The following is a 20,798-nucleotide window of genomic DNA, read 5'->3' on the forward strand; positions in this document are numbered from 1 at the left end:
AGGTTAAGCGGCTAAGCTAAATAAAGAGTAAACGTGACGTTTTAGTATGACCACCTGTGATTGGCTCTATAAATGGAAATGACCAATCAGCCCTTAGATTCTTAGAGACTGAACATCGATTCAGATCAGGTTCAAGAACTCTACAATATGAAAATATATATTCATTTTCCCCCCGTCTTTGGATATTATTAGACCTTCATTACAAGTCAGCTATTGTTTTAATCTATAATACTAATTACAATACACCTACAATTGACACATGAATGATTTAAAAAGTAATGGCTGCTGTAAAAGTACCTAGTGTGAGTTCCTGTTGCTCATTTAAGAATAATGCTGCAATGCGAACAGTATTAGCTTGGAAATAGGGATGATAAAAACGTTTTTTTCTGTATTTGTGATAATTTATTGAGTTTAAAAAAAACATCTATCTGTATATACATTTAATATGCCTTTCATGAAGACAAGCTTGGAACACTTAAAAGTCAAGGTACCACTACACCATTAATGTTGAGACATTTTTATATTTCATAGGAAGGACATCCATATTACTAACCTGGTCTACATGATGTCATAAAGGCAAAGCCACAAGAACATAGGGAGTGGAATGTATTGTTAATGTATATCGTGTGAGTTCAAAGTTATGAGCAGAACTAGATGGAACAGAATAATAATAGAATAGAAAAGTAAGAAACTCAAAACAGTTTATTTTCATTTATTCCTTTTTATTGGTGGTTTTGGACATTTCAGAGCTCAAAATGCCTGCTGCTGTGGAGTGGGATGATGTGAAGAAGCTGGACCCGGCGACCCTCCATGAGCGTTACAAGGATGAACTGGACAGCTTCATCGACCTTCTCACCTCGGTAACCATATGGAGACTCGCTTCGGTGTCACGTGAATTTGCGATTCTGCACGTGTTTGCGATTATTTCAAGGTGGATGCTGCTGTGAGCTGATGTTACGGGACAACATAGGTACTACTTGCTTGCTGATTATTGGCAGCGCAACTTGCTTAATGGTCAACATTACCTGCACATCATCTATATTCTCAACTGATATTTTTTGGACATGGCATGACATTAAAAAACATTCCAAAGTTTAAATGAATCATTTGAACGGTTACGTGTTGCTTATTTTGGCCTCTGTGATGTGTTTGTGTTGGAGGCAGAAGAGTGGGAGATGGAGCGGCGAGCTCAGGAGGACGTCGTCCACATACTGCGAGTGTTTCAGGCCTTGCTCAAGGTGCTCCACCTCTTGTGTTCTCATCTGTTGCATCTGCACCTCATTCACACTTCATTAAAATACTTGGAGTTACTCTGCTCCGATATTCGCCAGGCCTTGTTGTCTCACCTTAAATAGCTGGGAAAAGGATGCGTTTAAAAGGTGTGTGTGTGTGTCCTTTAAGAGGCGGGGCCTGGGGCTGTGGCATGTAACGCTGTCAAGTTTACATGTAAATCTGTGAGTGTGAGTTGTGGCCAACAGCAGGTACTGCACGTGTACTTATTGTGTTATGTTTGGCTGCATGTGAAGTAACACCCTTTGACTTTCGCCGTCGACTCGGACGGACTGGGCCGGCCCGAAACGCTGACGGCGGCTCACTGACGGATTGAAAATACCCACCTGTGGTAATTGCGACCTTGTCTCCTCAGATGAAACATCAGGAAGCGACTTTGGCCGAACGGTTAGTTGAAGAACAAGAGAAAAATGGTTTGTACGCATGCTCAACGGTTTTCGAAATAACGTGCCATGTTGACATGGGTTCCAATGATTCTCTGTGCTGTGCAGAGAACACGCTTCTCATCAAGGTGTCCAGACTGGAGGAAGAACTAACGGTGAGTCCCGTAAGGACGCTCATATCTCGTTGGTGGAATATCAATTCATATGTTGGCACTCTTAACTACTCCTCAGTATGCAGGCACTGGTCCAGAAAACCGCTTTCTGAGGAATGAAATCCAGCAGCTGAAGGGTCAGCTGAGGCACAAGGAGGAGATGGTCAACCAGCTGAAGAAAGAAATAAAAAGAGAGAAGAAGACCTCGGAGAAGGTATGAACATCTTGTTAGAAACATTCGATCGTTTACAGCTCTGGACAAAATGAAGGGATCACTGCACAATCATCATTGTCCCTGATCTTGCTATTTATACGTCGGTTATAAAAGGGGAGCTTTCTGTTTTATTCTATTAACTGATGACATGAATTACATGTTGCTCATATGTGATTTCTCAAATTGTGATTTCGAGCATTTATTTGTAGAAAATGAAAAATGGTCCAAATAACAAAGACACGTTCCAGTGTCTTACTCAATCTTTCAAGGGTTCAATGGTCCAGATTTGTTTTACTCTGCTGTCTGTTGCCAGATTTGCATTGCAAATGAGAATCTGTAATCAATTGCCTTAGCTGAATAATTAAAAGGTTTAAATACTGTTTTAATGTTTCATTAATTTACAGAACAGTAACTATGGGCTGCCTGTTATTTCCCCCACAATAGGAAACAATATAAAGCGAAATAATTATTCCAACTTCATCATAAAGTATAAAAAAAATAAATAAATGCCATTTTCCCTTCATATCTTTCATAGCTATTTTTGCAAGCGGAGTCTGCAGAGGAAGACCTGAAGATGTTGAAAAGAGAGGTACAGCATATGGCATTTGGCTGACCAATCACACTGCTCGTTTGGTGCTGAAAAGGAAACACAAGCATGAAATGGAATTGAGTTGGCGGATTGATCAAAGAATACATCTAGAAAAAAAACATCCTGTTGGAGTTTGAATCCAAAGTCTTGTTAGCCACATGGTCATCTAAAAGTAAACGCGTCTTGGGTCAGAACACGCAGCTCCAGCAGGACGTCGACTTTTATCATGGCGAGTTGGCGCTTAAGGAGTCGGATGTGTCCAAAGAGGAGACCGCAGAGACTCAGCAGAAGCTCATCTTGGCCAACCGACAGCTCTCCCAATGCATGGACGAACTTCAGGTACCCGACTCACCACCTATGTCTTTACATCGGTGTTTTGGTGTTCATTTTATTTATCTTATTTTATTTTATTTTTTTTAGCAAGCGGAGGAAGAAATCTTGCGACTGAAAGCGGACAACCTACGCATGCAGAAATGTGTGATGGAATCCACCAAGGAGATGGAGAAGATGAGTGATGAGTACAACCAGATCAAGATGGCCGTCCACCAGTGCGACTCTGAGACCGACCAGCTGCGGAAAGAGAGGGATCGCGCCGAGCTGCAGGTCAAAGGCGTCCTCAAAAGACACACTTTTTCATCCACGTTTTCAATGTTGCTGACATGTGCTTCCTGTGTAGGTCAGGGAGCTGACGCAGAAGATTACTGACATGGCGGAAGAGGACGACCCCATTTTGGTAGAAGTGGATGCTAAAGTTGAGGAATGGAAGGTTGGTGGTTCACTTCTTTGTGTCCCTGAAGCTTGTTTCAGTTCGTAACATGAACGCTGGCAGGCCCACATAAAAGTGTCAAGAAGTCATGTAACAGAAACAGATATTTACCATTTTAGTGTGAAGTGAGTTTTTTGAGTTAGTTTTTTGATCATTTCGTTTGTTTTCGGTGGCCCTTAAAAAATAAGCTACCGTACTTGCAATTGGTTCGGTTGTGCCCCCGAAGATTTATTTCAAATTCAACCCTTAACTCCAATTTAATTTGACAACATGAAATTTGGTCGTCAGGTCTGTCATGCGTCGACCGACAAAAAGTTTAAAGAAGCCAAGCCTACAGAGACACGATGAGTCAGCCATTTCGGTTTGAAGCCGCCATTTTATCAAGCAATCCGAAACGGGTGGATTCATCTTCTTAGTTCTTATTCCATGAACACAAATAATCAATCAGAATACAACATTTACATTCATGAGGCCACATATCATTGCAAAGAACCTTTTTGACTTGACTGCCAGTTAAAAAAAAAAAAGAACAACAAGTAAACTCCACGAGGGCAGAAGAAATCCATTCGGTTGCTGAACGAGTTGCAAATGTCTTTGTCTTCACGGGTAATCAGATGTGTGAACCCGCATTGCTGCTGCGGAACCTCGATGATTTCATATTTATTCACAGAAAGTGCTGTCGGAAAAGGATGAGGACATTATGTTGCACCAGCAGATGATCCGTGACCTTCAACAGAAGTTGCGCCTAGCCCAGCTGGACGTGGACAGAAACAACAGTCTTGCCTTGGAGCAGGTATGGTAGCCACTGTTTTACTCTGGCGTCCTCTCCTGAACATGCCCCTGATGAAGAAAAATATCGACGAACAAATGCTCGGCAGGCTTTAGAGGAGCGAGATAATCAGATTAAGACGCTGAGGGAGCAAGTGGAGCAGTACACAGACGAAATGAAGATACAGACACTCTTCATGGAAAGTCTGAAGTTGCCCAAAAAGGGAGGCGGAAGTGAGTGATTCGAGTTTCTGAACACGACAAAGCCAGCCGTGATAAAAATTGGTTCTAAAATGGATTTGGTGCTGTATGAAAAGTCTGCTCAATGAACACGTGATGAGCACATACCACAGTTTGTCCGTTTTATCCTGAACTGCTTATTGGACTAAAAAACCAGGGCTTGACGGATTTTTTTGCGTCTGTTGCTGACTTTTGGAAAACAAAAATACAGATTACCGATTCACTGGAAAATATACAATGCAATACAATTTATAGGTGCATTTATGGACACTCAAGCACTGGTCCAGGAGAGAAAGACGGAGGAGCTTTTGTCCAAGTGGGACGCTGCCGAGATGAGAGCAACAGAAGCGGAGGAGGCTTTGAAACAAGCGGAAGATCACGCAGAGGAAAAAGATCGGGAGCTCATCGAGGTCTCCAAGCGCCTGAAAGCGTATGAGCGTGTAAGTGGACGACGGCACACCAAAGACACGCATGCGATGCCATCGGTGTCGCTGCGTGTCCAATCCTTTCAGAGTTTCATGATGGAGGGCACTTTCTTTGTATTCCAGGGCATTTACGGCCTGGAAGAAGCCATCAACGAGATTAATGAGTGTAAAATTCAAATCCGAAGGGGAGAGTTGGAGTTAGAGGCCGTGACCAAAGAGAACAACCAAGTGTACATAACAATCAACCAGCTCATAGAGGAAAATGAGGACTTCCGGGAAAGACTCGGTGATGTTTAAAAAAATAAATTAAATCACATTACGACAACAATTCCGCAACTCTCTTGTCTCTCTTTGGTTTCTTTTCAAAGGCTATGAACCCAGCCAGCAGATCGACCTTAGCGAGTTCAGGCGAGCCAGAGGTCTTAAACAACGGCAGTACAAAGCCGAAAATGAAGTCCTGACGAAAGAGGTCAGTACAAGCCAAAGTTCGTAACAGCTATTTTCTTTCCGTTTACGCTCACTTCCTGTTCAGATTGAACGTCTTGAAGAGGAACGACTAGTGATGAAGAAACAAGTTCGACACCTCGCCAAACAAAAAGGTTGAACTATCCACTTGTTCCTCAGGTGCTTGGTTTGTCCTCCACTTAAACCAAATAAGCGCCTCCCTCAAAATGTCCTATTCAAAAGTGCTAATCGGTCATGATCTCATTTCATAGATGTTCTTGTTCACACACGTACATGAAAGCCTTCAACTGAGCCCCTTTGAATTCTGTTGCTAACAAAAACATCAGCACCCCTACTCAGCATAAACCTTTTAAGTTACGGGTTCACCCAATCACAAATACGGCAGTGCTCTTGAGTGGTTTAGGTCCTATCTAGCTGACAGGACCTTTTGTGTCAGCCTTGGCTGCTCTGAGTCACGCACTGCTCCCCTGTCATGTGGTGTTCCACAGGGCTCAATTCTGGGGCCTCTGCTGTTCTCGCTGTATCTGCTCCCATTGGGTTCCATCTTAAGGAAACATGGTATTCCCTTCGACTGCTATGCAGATGACTGCCAGATCTATGTCCCACTGAGCAAGAAAGACGCCTTCTCATTAAGGCCACTCCTATCCTGTGTGGAAGAAATCAAAACCTGGATGGCACAAAATGTCTTGAAATTCAACGAAAAGAAGTCAGACGTGATATTGTTTGGTCCCAGTGGCCCTTGTACATTCCATCCTGTAGACTTGGGCCCCCTGTCTCCTTATCTGAAATCAACGGTCTCAAACTTGGGCCTTAAACTGGACAGTGATTTCAAACGCGATCGGCAAATTGGTGCCGTTGTTAAATCAAGTTTCTTTTACCTTAGACAGATGGCCAAAATAAAACCTCTCCTCTCACATGAACACTTTGAGACAGTAATTCATGGCTTTGTCACATCCCGGCTGGATTACTGCAATGCCCTGTACTTTGGAGTCAGCCAGTCCTCCATTAAGCGCCTTCAGCTGGTCCAGAATGCCACTGCTCGCCTCTTGACTGGTACTCGTAAGAGGGAGCATATAACTCCTACTCTGGCATCCCTTCACTGGCTCCCCATTCATTTTAGAGTTATTTTCAAGATCCTCCTCTTTGTTTTCAAATCTCTGAATAATCTCGCGCCACCTTACCTCTCTGAGCTCATCCGCCCCTACAGACCTGCCCGGCGCCTCAGGTCTGTAGACCGGACTTTTTAGAAGTACCAAGAACTAAACTGAGGCTCAGAAGGGGATCGAGCCTTTTCTGTTGCTGGTCCCTCTCTCTGGAATGACCTCCCACTGAACATTCGGCAAGCCTCCTCGCTGCCCATCTTCAAAGCCCTCCTCAAAACTCACTTGTATTCTTTGGCGTTCGACTCAGCATGACTTAGATTTGTTCTTGATTTTACTGCTTGGTGCTTTCTACTGCCTTTATTACCGATTCGTCTTACTGTTCATTGTGTATGTTAAATCGCTCCATGTACAGCACTTTGTATGCAGCGATGGCTGTTTGAAAGTGCTCTGTAAATACTGTTGACTTGACAAATAACTTTTTTAAGGCAAATTCATTCCCCTAAAAAATGGTAATAAATGATCTTTAACTCCAATAAAGCTAGTGAAAATGCACAAGAGGCTCACCAGGCAGATATTGCATAGAAAACCACCACATGGTCACATACTTTGACAACTTGGGGCTCATCTCATTTCGATACTTGCAACTTTCAAAGTCATTGCTCCATGGAGAAGGGATGAGTCTTCAAACAAAAAAAAAAGTGCACAGTAAATGCGCTGGGGTAGCTATTTTGGTTCAAGGTGGACATTTTAAGGCCATTAGGGAGTGGTGTTTCAGAAAAGAACAATTTGTAGGGATTTTGATCCAATTTTTAAAACGTTTTAGCGCTTTGTTTAGTTTTTGTCTTCAGTCTTGACCTGTATTTGTCTCTTCTCAGGGCTGCCACCATCCAAGTGGGGGGAGGACGATGACGAATTCATCCACACTGTAAAATGGCTCCCAACTCCGACGCAAAACATCACCACACCCATGATTGAAGAGCCCCAACCTATGTTTGACATTTTGAAAGACAAATTGTGTCAGAAGGTTGGCACTTGGAAAGAAAAATTGTGTTCCATTAAAAAAACAAACAAACAACAACAACAACAAAAAACAAGGCATGACGTTCTGTTTTCAGGTTGAAGTTCGGGAAGAAGCGGTGACCATGTCAAAGAGGGAGGGAGAACTCAACAGATCTCAAGTTAGGGAAGAAGCGACAACCCTGTCAAAGAGGGAGGCAGAACGCAACAAATCTCAAGTTAGGGAAGAAGCAGTGGCCATGTCAAAGAGGGAGGCAGAACGCAACAAATCTCAAGTTTGGGAAGAAGCAGTGGCCATGTCAAAGAGGGAGGCAGAACGCAACAAATCTCAAGTTTGGGAAGAAGCAGTGGCCATGTCAAAGAGGGAGGCAGAACGCAACAAATCTCAAGTTTGGGAAGAAGCAGTGGCCATGTCAAAGAGGGAGGCAGAACGCAACAAATCTCAAGTTAGGGAAGAAGCAGTGACCACGTCAAAGAGGGAGGCAGAACGCAACAAATCTCAAGTTTGGGAAGAAGCAGTGGCCACGTCAAAGAGGGAGGCAGAACGCAACAAATCTCAAGTTAGGGAAGAAGCAGTGACCACGTCAAAGAGGGAGGCAGAACGCAACAAATCTCAAGTTTGGGAAGAAGCAGTGGCCACGTCAAAGAGGGAGGCAGAACTCAACAAATCTCAAGTTAGGGAAGAAGCAGTGGCCATGTCAAAGAGGGAGGCAGAACGCAACAAATCTCAAGTTTGGGAAGAAGCAGTGGCCATGTCAAAGAGGGAGGCAGAACGCAACAAATCTCAAGTTAGGGAAGAAGCAGTGGCCATGTCAAAGAGGGAGGCAGAACTCAACAAATCTCAAGTTTGGGAAGAAGCAGTGGCCATGTCAAAGAGGGAGGCAGAACGCAACAAATCTCAAGTTAGGGAAGAAGCAGTGGCCATGTCAAAGAGGGAGGCAGAACGCAACAAATCTCAAGTTTGGGAAGAAGCAGTGGCCATGTCAAAGAGGGAGGCAGAAATCAACAAATCTCATGTTAGGGAAGAAGCGACGACCCTGTCAAAGAGGGAGGCAGAACGCAACCAATCTCAAGTTTGGGAAGAAGCAGCGACCACGTCAAAGAGGGAGGCAGAACTCAACAAATCTCAAGTTAGGGAAGAAGCGGCGACCCTGTCAAAGAGGGAGGCAGAACGCAACAAATCTCAAGTTTGGGAAGAAGCAGCGACCACGTCAAAGAGGGAGGCAGAACTCAACAAATCTCAAGTTAGGGAAGAAGCGGCGACCATGTCAAAGAGGGAGGCAGAACGCAACAAATCTCAAGTTTGGGAAGAAGCAGTGGCCATGTCAAAGAGGGAGGCAGAACGCAACAAATCTCAAGTTAGGGAAGAAGCGGCGACCACGTCAAAGAGGGAGGCAGAACGCAACAAATCTCAAGTTTGGGAAGAAGCAGTGACCATGTCAAAGAGGGAGGCAGAACTCAACAAATCTCAAGTTAGGGAAGAAGCGGCGACCATGTCAAAGAGGGAGGCAGAACGCAACAAATCTCAAGTTTGGGAAGAAGCAGTGGCCATGTCAAAGAGGGAGGCAGAACGCAACAAATCTCAAGTTAGGGAAGAAGCAGTGGCCATGTCAAAGAGGGAGGCAGAACTCAACAAATCTCAAGTTAGGGAAGAAGCGGCGACCATGTCAAAGAGGGAGGCAGAACGCAACAAATCTCAAGTTTGGGAAGAAGCAGTGGCCATGTCAAAGAGGGAGGCAGAACGCAACAAATCTCAAGTTAGGGAAGAAGCAGTGGCCATGTCAAAGAGGGAGGCAGAACTCAACAAATCTCAAGTTAGGGAAGAAGCGGCGACCATGTCAAAGAGGGAGGCAGAACGCAACAAATCTCAAGTTTGGGAAGAAGCAGTGACCATGTCAAAGAGGGAGGCAGAACTCAACAAATCTCAAGTTAGGGAAGAAGCGGCGACCCTGTCAAAGAGGGAGGCAGAACTCAACAAATCTCAAGTTTGGGAAGAAGCAGTGGCCATGTCAAAGAGGGAGGCAGAACTCAACAAATCTCAAGTTAGGGAAGAAGCGGCGACCATGTCAAAGAGGGAGGCAGAACGCAACAAATCTCAAGTTTGGGAAGAAGCAGTGACCATGTCAAAGAGGGAGGCAGAACTCAACAAATCTCAAGTTAGGGAAGAAGCGGCGACCCTGTCAAAGAGGGAGGCAGAACGCAACAAATCTCAAGTTTGGGAAGAAGCAGTGGCCATGTCAAAGAGGGAGGCAGAACGCAACAAATCTCAAGTTAGGGAAGAAGCAGTGGCCATGTCAAAGAGGGAGGCAGAACTCAACAAATCTCAAGTTTGGGAAGAAGCGGCGACCCTGTCAAAGAGGGAGGCAGAACTCAACAAATCTCAAGTTTGGGAAGAAGCGGCGACCCTGTCAAAGAGGGAGGCAGAACTCAACAAATCTCAAGTTTGGGAAGAAGCAGTGGCCATGTCAAAGAGGGAGGCAGAACTCAACAAATCTCAAGTTTGGGAAGAAGCGGCGACCCTGTCAAAGAGGGAGGCAGAACTCAACAAATCTCAAGTTTGGGAAGAAGCGGCGACCCTGTCAAAGAGGGAGGCAGAACTCAACAAATCTCAAGTTTGGGAAGAAGCAGTGGCCCTGTCAAAGAGGGAGGCAGAACTCAACAAATCTCAAGTTTGGGAAGAAGCAGTGGCCATGTCAAAGAGGGAGGCAGAACTCAACAAATCTCAAGTTTGGGAAGAAGCGGTGACCATGTCAAAGAGGGAGGCAGAACTCTACAAGCGTCAGTTCCAGTTTAAACGTAATTACAGTTGTTATACTCCATTTTGGTTCCTTTTGCCAAACCTTTATTAATATTGCCTTTTTATATCCACCCATTCATTACCTGAACCGCTTTTATCCTCGCGAGGGTCGCGGGCATGCTCAAGCCTATCGCAGCTGTCTTTGTGCAGTCTGCAGGGGACACACTGAACCAGTTGCCAGCCAATTGCAGGGCACATATAGACAAACACCTAGAAACAATTTACAACGTACCATGTATGTTTTTGGAATGCGGGAGGAAACCAGAGGACCCAGACAAAACCCCCGGAGGCACGGGCAGAACATGGAAACTCCACACAGGAAAGGCAGAGCCTGGAATCAAACCCTGCACCTCTGTACTGTGAGACGGTCATGCTAACCAGTCAATCACTGTGCCGTCTTATTACCTTTTTGACAATTTTATTATCAGTGGACCGTTTGTTTGTTCATAATTGCATGTATACGAGGGTTCGCAAAATGTGGTCCATGGGCCACATATGGCCTGTTTTGTTAGTTACTCCGGCCCACAGAGAATTTACATCAGCAACAGCTTTATGATATCTGCCCAGACGCTTTCTTACAATATATACTATACTATACATGAAAGTCTTTGTGGGTGTCTATGCGCTCTTTTTTTTCCACTCATGTGGTCTTCTCCTGTGTGTGTTGCCTAAAAGTGGAGCAGCTCTCCAAAGAGAAAGGTGACCTGGAGGCCGCACTTAAAGACGTCCTCCAGGCCTTGAAGACTAAAGACACCACGAGCATCCCCAGTCTGACAAGGCTGACCAATGTAAGCACCAACATGGCATGGAGCTGGCAATATGGTGTAAATCTCCCCCTCCATCTAAAAAAAAACTTAATTTGGGAGGAATTTGCTTAGTCTCTCATGATACCATACAAGCTTTGATAAATGATTTCCCCCTACCAGTTGCTAACTTGGCAACATGCGCTGCTTTTGTAAACTAGCCATGTTGTTAGTGAAAGCCGCTAGCTAAACATGAAATGACCCATAATCGTTTGAGTTATTATAACCCATGATTTTGACCACCTCCTATTCCTTATTAGCATAACCTGAAGGTCTTTGCCAGCGACATGGTGGCGAGCCTCCAAGAGGAGCATTTGAAGGCTATTCAGGAGAGGACGAAGGCCGAACAGGAGAGCAGGAGGACCAGGAGGAAGTTTGACAATCAGGAGCAGAGGCTTCAAGAGATGAAGGAAACCTGCAGATGTTTGGAAGAGGTACAACTTTCCCACCCAGCTCCCATTTGTATCTGCCAGGAATCAACTTTTTAAAATGGTTCCCAGGTGTCTTAACGTGTCTGTGAAATGTTTTTCTCCAAGATCCAGCTTTCCAAAGATCAGGATTTGGCGCACACACGCAATTACTTGTTGAAATTCGACTGTTAGGAGGGACAGCCTTGTTTCATGACCGTTAAATTAAGAATGCCCCATAAAATGATCTGCCAAATAGCAAGAAAGTCTTCCATTCGTATGACGCTCACAAGTGTAGCTCGCGAGTTGCGACCAGGCAAGTGGCTTCTGGACATATAGCCTCGAGGGTGGAGTCTTAGGAGTGACGACCTTAAAAAAACAATCGACATTTCCACTATTAAAGGCAGAACTTCGTGCACATGTCAATTAGTGTGCAGATTTGTGCATGTGATGCATGCAGCGGACACATGGCAAAACACAATTCCCAGAATTAGAACATCATGACGATGCATTTTCAGAAATGGGTAAATGAGAAAGTATTTTCCTGTTCATTTCACAAAAGGGAATATCCAGAGACCCGCCTATTTGTGAATACACCATTAAAAAGTGTCTAGTTTTCACTAGAAAACTAGATCTAGATCACAGTATTCTGCTGACTCGTTTGCAGAACTTGGTGGGCATTGGCGACAGTGCTCTTGAGTGGTTTAGGTCCTAGCTAGCTGACAGAACCTTTTGTGTCAGCTTTGGCTGCTCTGAGTCACGCACTGCTCCCCTGTCATGTGGTGTTCCACAGGGCTCAATTCTGGGGCCTCTGCTGTTCTCGCTGTATCTGCTCCCATTGGGTTCCATCTTAAGGAAACATGGTATTCCCTTCCACTACTATGCAGATGACTGCCAGATCTATGTCCCACTGAGCAAGAAAGACGCCTTCTCATTAAGGCCACTCCTATCCTGTGTGGAAGAAATCAAAACCTGGATGGCACAAAATGTCTTGAAATTCAACGAAAAGAAGACAGAGGTGATATTGTTTGGTCCCAGTGGCCCTTGTACATTCCATCCTGTAGACTTGGGCCCCCTGTCTCCTTATCTTAAATCAACAGTCTCAAACTAGGGCCTTAAACTGGACAGTGATTTCAAACTCGATTGGCAAATTGGTGCCGTTGTTAAATCCAAGTTCTTTCACCTTAGACAGCTGGCCAAAATAAAACCTCTCCTCTCATATGAACACTTTGAGACAGTAATTCTTGCCTTTGTCACATCCCGGCTTGATTACTGCAATGCCCTTTACTTTGGAGTCAGACAGTCCTCCGTTAAGCGCCTTCAGCTGGTCCAGAATGCCACTGCTCGCCTCTTGACTGGTACTCGTAAGAGGGAGCACATAACTCCTACTCTGGCATCCCTTCACTGGCTCCCCATTCATTTTAGAGTTATTTTCAAGATCCTCCTCTTTGTTTTCAAATCTCTGAATAATCTCGCGCCACCTTACCTCTCTGAGCTCATCCGCCCATACACACCTGTCCGGCGCCTCAGGTCTGTGGACCAGACATTATTAGAAGTACCAAGAACTAAACTGAGGCTCAGAGGGGATCGAGCCTTTTCTGTTGCTGGTCCCTCTCTCTGGAATGACCTCCCACTGAACATTCGGCAAGCCTCCTCGCTGCCCATCTTCAAAGCCCTCCTCAAAACTCACTTGTATTCTTTGGCATTCGACTCAGCATGACTTAGATTTGTTCTTGGTTTTACTGTTTGGTGCTTCCTAGCGCCTTTATTACCGATTTGTCTTACTGTTTATTGTGCATGTTAAATCGCTCCATGTATAGCACTTTGTATGCAGCGATGGCTGTTTGAAAGTGCTCTATAAATACTGTTGACTTGACTTGACTTAAAAATGACATTTTCCATCCAGAAACTACAAGACAAGTCCAGCGAAGAGGCAAACAGCCATGCTACCCTGAAGCTGGCACACAAGTCCGTCAAAGATCTCCAACGTCGACTCAACAATAAAGAAGACGTGATTAAAAAGTACCAGAACCAACTGACGCAAGTGGGAAAGGTACATTTGACACAAAAGGGATCGGTCCGACTTAATTGATGCTTTTTCCTTGCTTAGCCTTTGCTATGCTCCACAATCTCCACTGTTTTCCACAACCTTGACTCAACAAATTATGTGTCAGATCTTCACTGGATGAATTTCAACTGAGATTAAACGCTCTTTCTAACTCCGCCTCGGGCTAGCGGACCTCATAGCTAACAATACACTTTTTATCAAATGGTGTTCTATCATTGTTGATGTCATCAGGATCAAGAAGAGATGATAAAAACACACGCTGAGGAGATGAAGATGCTGTATCAGAAGTTGGACTCCAACAACAACATGGCTCTGGATCGTCTCAAACGGCAAGCAGCGGTACTGTACTGATTCTTACTTTTTGAACATCATCATAACTGACTATCCCAAAAATAACTATAGTAGACCTTTGCTATTCGTGGGGATTCGACATCAACACCTGAGGCAAACAGGAAAAATCCTCGACTCTATGGCACTCCTTTTTAGGGAACTCTGAATAAACAAAGGCCATAAATACATGATGATAATTGTTGCTACTCATATCGTGGAGGTGTGTTTGAGGGAGCCCAGTCATGGCGGTGGTGGTGAATATCCAAATGAACCCTTCAGTGTTCCTTGTTTGCTTCCCTCTCGCAGGAAGCAATGAAGAATCCCAGCATCGGCGCCTCCACGACCAAACATCTGGACCGCGTGAGTGAGTTGGAGCAGATGGTGGCCGAACAGGACATGTTGCTCGCATCCGTTAACAGGAAGCTGAAGATGGCCACCGCTGAGTCGGAACGACACAAAGCAACCGTGGAAATACAAGCCAAAAAGCACGCCGATGAGATCTCCAGGTGATTGTTGTTGTTTTTCCTCTCTTCTCGCAAATAGCCCGCATGTGCTAACTTGTTTGATTTGACGAAGGCTGAAGAGGTCTCACGCGGCGGAGTTGGAAGATGTGAGTTTTGAGACCAAAGACCAAAGGAGCCAAATTGCAGATCTGAAGAAGGAGGTGGACTCCCTCCAGAACGAGCTGGAGAGCCAGAAGGAGGCCTGCGTTATGTCCGCGAGCAACACCTTGAAGAACATGGTGGAAAGCCTCAAGCTGCAACTGGTCCAAAAAGAGAAACAGATCAAGGTTCTCATTCTCATTTTCAACATGTTGATTACAAAAGCCGTGTCAAATGCATTTTCATTAAGGCCTCATCGTAATTATGGTTTCGCTCAGTGGGCCGATTGGGAAATAATAAGATGATTGAGGCCACTGCTGCTTGGATTGCTTTTGTCAAAATCACATATCACAGAAAATGACATGCACAGTTCAGTTCCTTTTACATTTCAGTCAAGATTTTGGGGGGAAATGGCATTTGTTGGCATTAAACCGATAATTTGGCACGCTTCATTTTTTTTCAGTTACAACTACAGTACATTTGCGCAAGTGACCCTGAACTTTATTGTCATAAATATTGGATGTTGAATTTGAAACTCGCTTTCATCATGCTTGTTTCCTCAGGCTCTCAGCAAAGTTCTAATCGGAATGCGGTCCCAAGTGGCGTCTGCCTCAGAACAACGAGTCTTGGTGAACACCGCGCAGACCGATGAGAAACTCAACATTCAGAAGTTGGTTGACAAGCACACCAAAGACTTGAAAGTGAGCTTCAAATGTCACCAACTTGCCATTGCGGACATTTTCAATGTGCCTGTGACTATTCTCATCATCAAGCTCGACCTCGTTTGTAATCCGTAATGTTCATCGACTGAAATAATGTTTCCCAATGAAATGAATGGAAATCAAATTAATCCGTCTCAGCGCCCCCCCCCCCCAAAATGTTATACATCAACAATACAATTTATCAGCGTGTGTTTAAAAATACATGCAGTGCAATCGAGAAATAAGTGAAAACACACTATTATGAAGAAATAACTGCTCATTAACTTTTAATTTAGGAGTTCAGATGAGGAAGGGTCTTCTACTACATACGGGATAATTCAGATTCAGGTATTTTTTTCTTTTGTCTGTTTTCCAATTCATGGGTTGATTTTAGCGCAACAAAAATCAACCAGGCAAACTTTTCTTTTCAGATTTAATGTTTTACCTTGTTACATAACATAAAAAAACTAATTAACCCATGCTGGAGATATGCATCTCGCAAATCCTACAACTGGACGAGCGGTATTATTACCGTGACCATGAGCTACCCTTGAAATCTGGAGACAGTTACATCTGTGAGTGGGTGAAAAGTGCAGTCGGCATGCACACGCAGCGTCAATGCAAAACCGAAAAAAAACCCCACATTGCATAAGAACATAACGGCCCATATCGAGTAAGCGTCGGATGTGAGCCTTCATCTCCTACGCAGGCTCAAGTGCAGGAGCTGAGCAGTCAACTGGAAGCGGCAAACGATTCATCCAGAAAGAATGACAGCAAGTTGAAGGTTCAGGTGGACAACCTCAGCAAGAGGCTGCTGAAGAGCCTCAGCGTTCAGAAGGCGCTGCGCACTCAGTTGGAGGAGAAAGAACAAGAGTTCCTTGTGGTGGAGAAGCAACTCAAGAACCGCGTTGACCCCGTTCAGGTTGTTTAAGGAGTGTGCAGTAACGTCGCGGGATATTCGGGTGGTGCCTCACACATCACTAAGGCCGACGTGACACATTGTGTATCTTTATTCACTGATGCCGTACGTTCACCATACGTATAAAGCTGCTGTGATTTCATTCGCTCCAATAATGAGGTGATACGATTCCCTCCATTAGGAATGCGATTCATATTGAAATTATTCCGAAACCAAAGATTATTGTAATTGATGAAAACTAAAATTGAAAAAAAATGTTTACAAAATACAAACGAAAATGCTTGTTAAAAAAATGAAAACTACCTGATGTACATCTTGCGTTTGTAAAACTAATGATAATTATAGCAAAGGGGTCCCTCATTTGCATCTTGTTATATGAGCTTTTGGGGTTCATTTTAAATGAATTAATTTTGGTATTATACATCTGTAGTTAGAAAAGAACCAAGTTCAGTTGTTTGTAAATTGTAGTTGACTAGCTTACACAATACCTAGTAATGTCTTTTTCCGCCGGCATTCAACATTTACTCGATATATATGAACGATTAAAGCGAAGACTAAAACGAATAAAAAACTAAAAGCATTTGCAAAAAAAATAAAAACAAACTCAATGAAATTTTCACTGAATTTCAAAAACAAAAGTCATAACTACAGTGAAAAATCCCAAACTATTAGAACCCTTGTTCCCAATACTGATCGTCAACCTACCCTTATAATTTGCACCATTCTTCACTTCCAACTTTATGGTGCTCATTCAGAAAACTTTTTCCAGAGCAAAGAAAAAGTAATGCAGTGGGAAGAGGCTAAGAAATGGCGGTCCAGATTGGATAAGGTCAAGCGCCTTCTGAAGGACAAGGAACAACAAAACTACTTCCTGACCAGGCAGCTCATTTCTATAAAGGACCTCTATGCCAAGTCAGTGTGGCCACTGGTTTACCAGCCGGACGACAAAAGCTTTGTATTCAAACAATCAATAGCGATTTGATTGACAATGTCGACTGTGTTTATGCAGGCTGGAGCAAGAAAAGAACGCAACACCGAAGAAGACCAAGGCAAGGCCAGTGACGGCTGATCGGGTAGCAGAGAAGGAGACTCAGCAGATCCCGGCCAAGTATGCATCCGTCTGTCCGTTGTAGCAACAAAACGTATATATGTTGATATTATCAATTCATATTAATGCTCATAATATATGCCCTCATAGTCGGTGTTACTCTACCCAATGCAAAGCATTTCGCAAATTTCACACATTTTACTGTTTTCCACCAGTGTGCATCGCGACTGTTTTGCAAACTAATAAAATGGTGAATATTAATAATCTTGCAGGCCACAACAGCCATTGAATGCCGAGGAAAAGAACCAGTCCCTGGAGGAGAGACTGCGATCCTTAGAAGAGCACATTTCGAACAAGTCTTCGGCATCACCGCTTGTGAGTTGGTTTGTTTAGTTTTGAGTTTGTTCCCGATTCTTGGCCCATTTGGATGTTGCGTCCGCTTCAGGCGCCAAAGAAAGATTCTGAAGCTCCCTCGCCAAGTGACGGATACCTCAAGAAAGAGAACCTCAAGCTAGCCTCTGAGAATCTGGAGCTGCGCCTCCAGCTCGCGCAAGCCAACATAGACGTGCCGAGATTCAAGGTACAATACAATACAATACAATACATCCTGATTTGTATAGCGCTTTCACAACAGCTGCAACTGTGCTTAACAAACAGTTAACATAAAGCAAAATAATAAACACAACACATAACATAAAACACAGCCACTCGTGCAATCCTAACCACTTTTCCCTCATACGCTTTGTTGTTTAAAGCAGTTTGAGATGAAACAGGAGAGAATCAAAGTGTCCTTTCACTAGTGGATCAGAGATGTCATGCTCAAAATGTGCACACGTCAGCTACAAGCTAAGTTTCAAAGTCAACAAGAAGCTGTAGCATCCATTGATGAAAAAAAGAGATTGATTCACTTCTCCTGTGCCATGTAAATTCATTTCAATTCCAAGCGCTGACTCGGTTCCAAATACACATCGGCGCTCCGCACCGACGCTCCTCACTCCACATCCTCAACTTCAGCAGCCGTCCATCCAGCCACACCAACGCAGATTGTCCAACAGCACCGACATCTCCACTGAACAAAACGGGGCTGTGAAAAATGCTGCCCATTACAGGCACAATAAGCACGAGCACCCCCGGAGCTGTCCAGCACCGACAGTCAAATGGCGCCGACATTCGTCCCAATCAAAATCTGTGCTGGTACTGGCGTGCTGCCGAGATTCACAGAAGCACAGATTCTTCTCCTTTGACGAATGTCGTGGCCAAAAAACGCTGAAAGCAGTCCACATCAGGTCCACACGACGAAAAAACATACACCATGTGACGAAACAAAAGACAAAAACAACAAAAAAGCAAGGCTCTTGAAGATGAAAACAGATGAAAGAAACAATGGAACAATTATTTCAAAAGAAGGCTTCAACACGAACATAAAATCAATAATTCTACAAAAACAAGTCATTCCAATTAGAATGCTCTTAATTCTAATGCGATTGGAATCACATCGATTAGCCTCCAATTTGTTTCACCCCACTTACAGGTTGGTACGATTCATTACCGTTACAATATTGCAGTCTTTGATTCAGTAGTTACGATGCGTTGCGATTTTTCTCTCTAAATACGAGATACGAGTCACTCCCTTGTCAATGGGATTCAGTTCACAATTAGCATGCAGTGCAGTTCAATATGATTCACTTGAATGAAAATTTGAAATGTGTCACTCTAGTTAAGATGTACTTTGATTCAGTGATTGAGTCGAGTCACTGCAATTGCGATATGATTTACGTTGATGTAATTCATACTAGTTTCTATTTATTTCCGCAGCGTACAGTTGCAAGTCTGGAGCAGATGTGCAGTGCACTGAAGAATGACAATGCTGAAAGTCTTTCTCAAACATGTAAAGTACGTGGAAATGATATTGTGTACTGGTGAAGTATTTGGACGGTGAGGAAGTTGCTTGTGGTCTTGCCTCTCTTCACATCTCCAAAAGAAAGTTGTAAAGAAAAAATCACGAACAATATATGTACACACACACACACAACTGCATTTAACAGGGTACAAGTGAAATACTTGTAAGATCTTGAAAATTGAAGTAAAGTGGCTGTCATTCATAAATGATAAATGGCATATTTTGTGAAAGCTCTCAGACGAAAGGCTACACTTGCCAAAATCCACTGTAAGGGTGAATAGCGAGTCAGTAAGAATAATAATAATAAGAAGAAAACCTTTATTTGTCTCACAATGGAGAAATTCACAATCTACAGCAGCAAAATTGGAGGGGTGAAAGTATAAAAAGAAAACAAAGTATTTGCATGCACAAAATAAATGTTTTAAAAAATGAACTGTACACAGTACAGATTGCAATATAAAATATAAGATATAAGCATATATGTAACTGCAACGTTTGGAATATTTCATTTTCAGGCAGATACGTTTAACATTGCTGACAACGTGGGGGCGGACACAGACGCCACAGAGGAAGTCAAGTATGCATTTTTTATTTATTTATTTTGAGGAATGTCATTACACTCCCATATAAAGTTCACTGTTCAAAATGTTCACGCACACCTTGTCATTTTCCATCCATTTTGGTGAATTGATATTCATGATGTACAGTAAAAGGCGAAATGGTATGGAAGTAAGTGTAGGTGGGACGGTATTCACACATTTATTTTACATTTGTTATTTATTACTTATATTTTTACAAATGACTGAAAAGTGTTGAAAATTGCTCTCTTTGATGATGCGATGATAATGGATGTGCAAATATGCTGTTTTGGGGTCTCCTGAAAAATGATGATTTTCCAGTACAGTTACGTTATCTTTTTTATTTTTGTTGTTGTTGTTGCTTATAAGTTATCATTGGCGATTTTTTTCATAATACAAAAATGGCATTCGAACAGTGGTGTGTAGACTCTAAATTCAGACTTGGCTTAGAAACTTTAAAAACACATAAATAATCGCTGAAAAAACATCTTCCATTTGTGTCAATAGCAAGCCGAATAAAGACAACGCAGCACGAGAACAAAAGCCAGGCAAGACCAGCGATCCAAATGGAGAGATCCCTCCAAGCAACATAGGTGACACTCCCGCACGCGGTAAACTCTAGTCAAAATTTTTTTAAGCATTTACTTTTTTTTCACTTAGATACCAAGGAGCCAAGAAGTCCCGAGCAGGCGGCTCGCAAGCAACTTTGAAAGTTACAGGAAGGATTTCATTGATTCATAATTTCTCGCCATTCAAAGTATTTTTTAAGATGGTAACACAGGGAATTCTCTGTAGTTTTCTTGTAACGATGGTAAACATGCTTCATTTGTGACGTTGGACGGTTTGTGCAATAAAAAATGTTTTAGGTCATTGTAGATTTGAAATTGGTTGATGATAAATTTGATATTTTATCGTATAACAGGCACATTGCAACATTCATTATCTGATCACCCAGAGCATACCTGACCTAACTACCAGAGTGGAATGTGTAGTAAGTGACTTGAGTCGCCAACCCACCACCCCCAATTATACATTTTGGTGTATTTCATGACAAAAAAGGACCAAATGCTCCACTCGCTCACTTTCAATCTAAAGGCTGCTCTAAACTAACTACTAGGTGTCTGCAAGCTTTGTTGCACTTCGGACGGACCTTTTCCTCTCCTCCGTCGTGTGTGAACGTTCTTACTCGCCTTTTCAACGAAAAGAGAAGAATTATGCCAGGTAAGCGTCTTA

The 20,798-nt window shown here is 43.3% G+C and overlaps 1 protein-coding gene across 2 annotated transcripts; it reads left to right on the forward strand.

Annotated features, from left to right (window-relative positions):
- Positions 1-428: 428 nt before the first annotated feature.
- LOC127597861 (centrosomal protein of 290 kDa-like) lies at positions 429-20,354 on the forward strand. Of its 2 annotated transcripts, none has more exons than XM_052061200.1 (34): positions 429-860; positions 1,161-1,238; positions 1,646-1,703; positions 1,782-1,828; positions 1,905-2,039; positions 2,575-2,628; positions 2,821-2,967; positions 3,049-3,231; positions 3,305-3,394; positions 4,065-4,187; positions 4,273-4,396; positions 4,658-4,842; positions 4,951-5,113; positions 5,196-5,296; positions 5,360-5,426; positions 7,271-7,419; positions 7,511-8,578; positions 8,750-10,208; positions 10,885-10,997; positions 11,273-11,446; positions 13,326-13,472; positions 13,719-13,826; positions 14,124-14,323; positions 14,394-14,607; positions 14,983-15,120; positions 15,830-16,042; positions 16,809-16,951; positions 17,049-17,147; positions 17,360-17,462; positions 17,533-17,667; positions 18,903-18,980; positions 19,503-19,564; positions 20,073-20,158; positions 20,226-20,354. In XM_052061200.1, the coding sequence occupies exons 1-34, from the start codon at positions 756-758 to the stop codon at positions 20,273-20,275; spliced, it is 6,399 nt and encodes a 2,132-aa protein (XP_051917160.1). In that variant the 5' UTR covers positions 429-755; the 3' UTR covers positions 20,276-20,354. The 2 variants fall into 2 exon arrangements, with proteins under 2 accessions (XP_051917160.1, XP_051917161.1); XM_052061201.1 differs by having other exon boundaries at positions 746-860; positions 1,165-1,238.
- Positions 20,355-20,798: the final 444 nt, after the last annotated feature.

Source organism: Hippocampus zosterae, chromosome 3 (assembly GCF_025434085.1).
Source record: "Hippocampus zosterae strain Florida chromosome 3, ASM2543408v3, whole genome shotgun sequence".
Taxonomy (NCBI): Eukaryota; Metazoa; Chordata; class Actinopteri; order Syngnathiformes; family Syngnathidae; genus Hippocampus; species Hippocampus zosterae.

Coding starts and splice junctions, on each gene's coding strand:
- LOC127597861 (XM_052061200.1), top strand. CDS start 756: ATGCCTGCTGCTGTGGAGTGGGATGATGTGAAGAAGCTGGACCCGGCG. Junction 5,427..7,270: donor ACACCTCGCCAAACAAAAAG/GTTGAACTATCC, acceptor GTCTCTTCTCAG/GGCTGCCACCATCCAAGTGG. Junction 14,324..14,393: donor CACGCCGATGAGATCTCCAG/GTGATTGTTGTT, acceptor GATTTGACGAAG/GCTGAAGAGGTCTCACGCGG.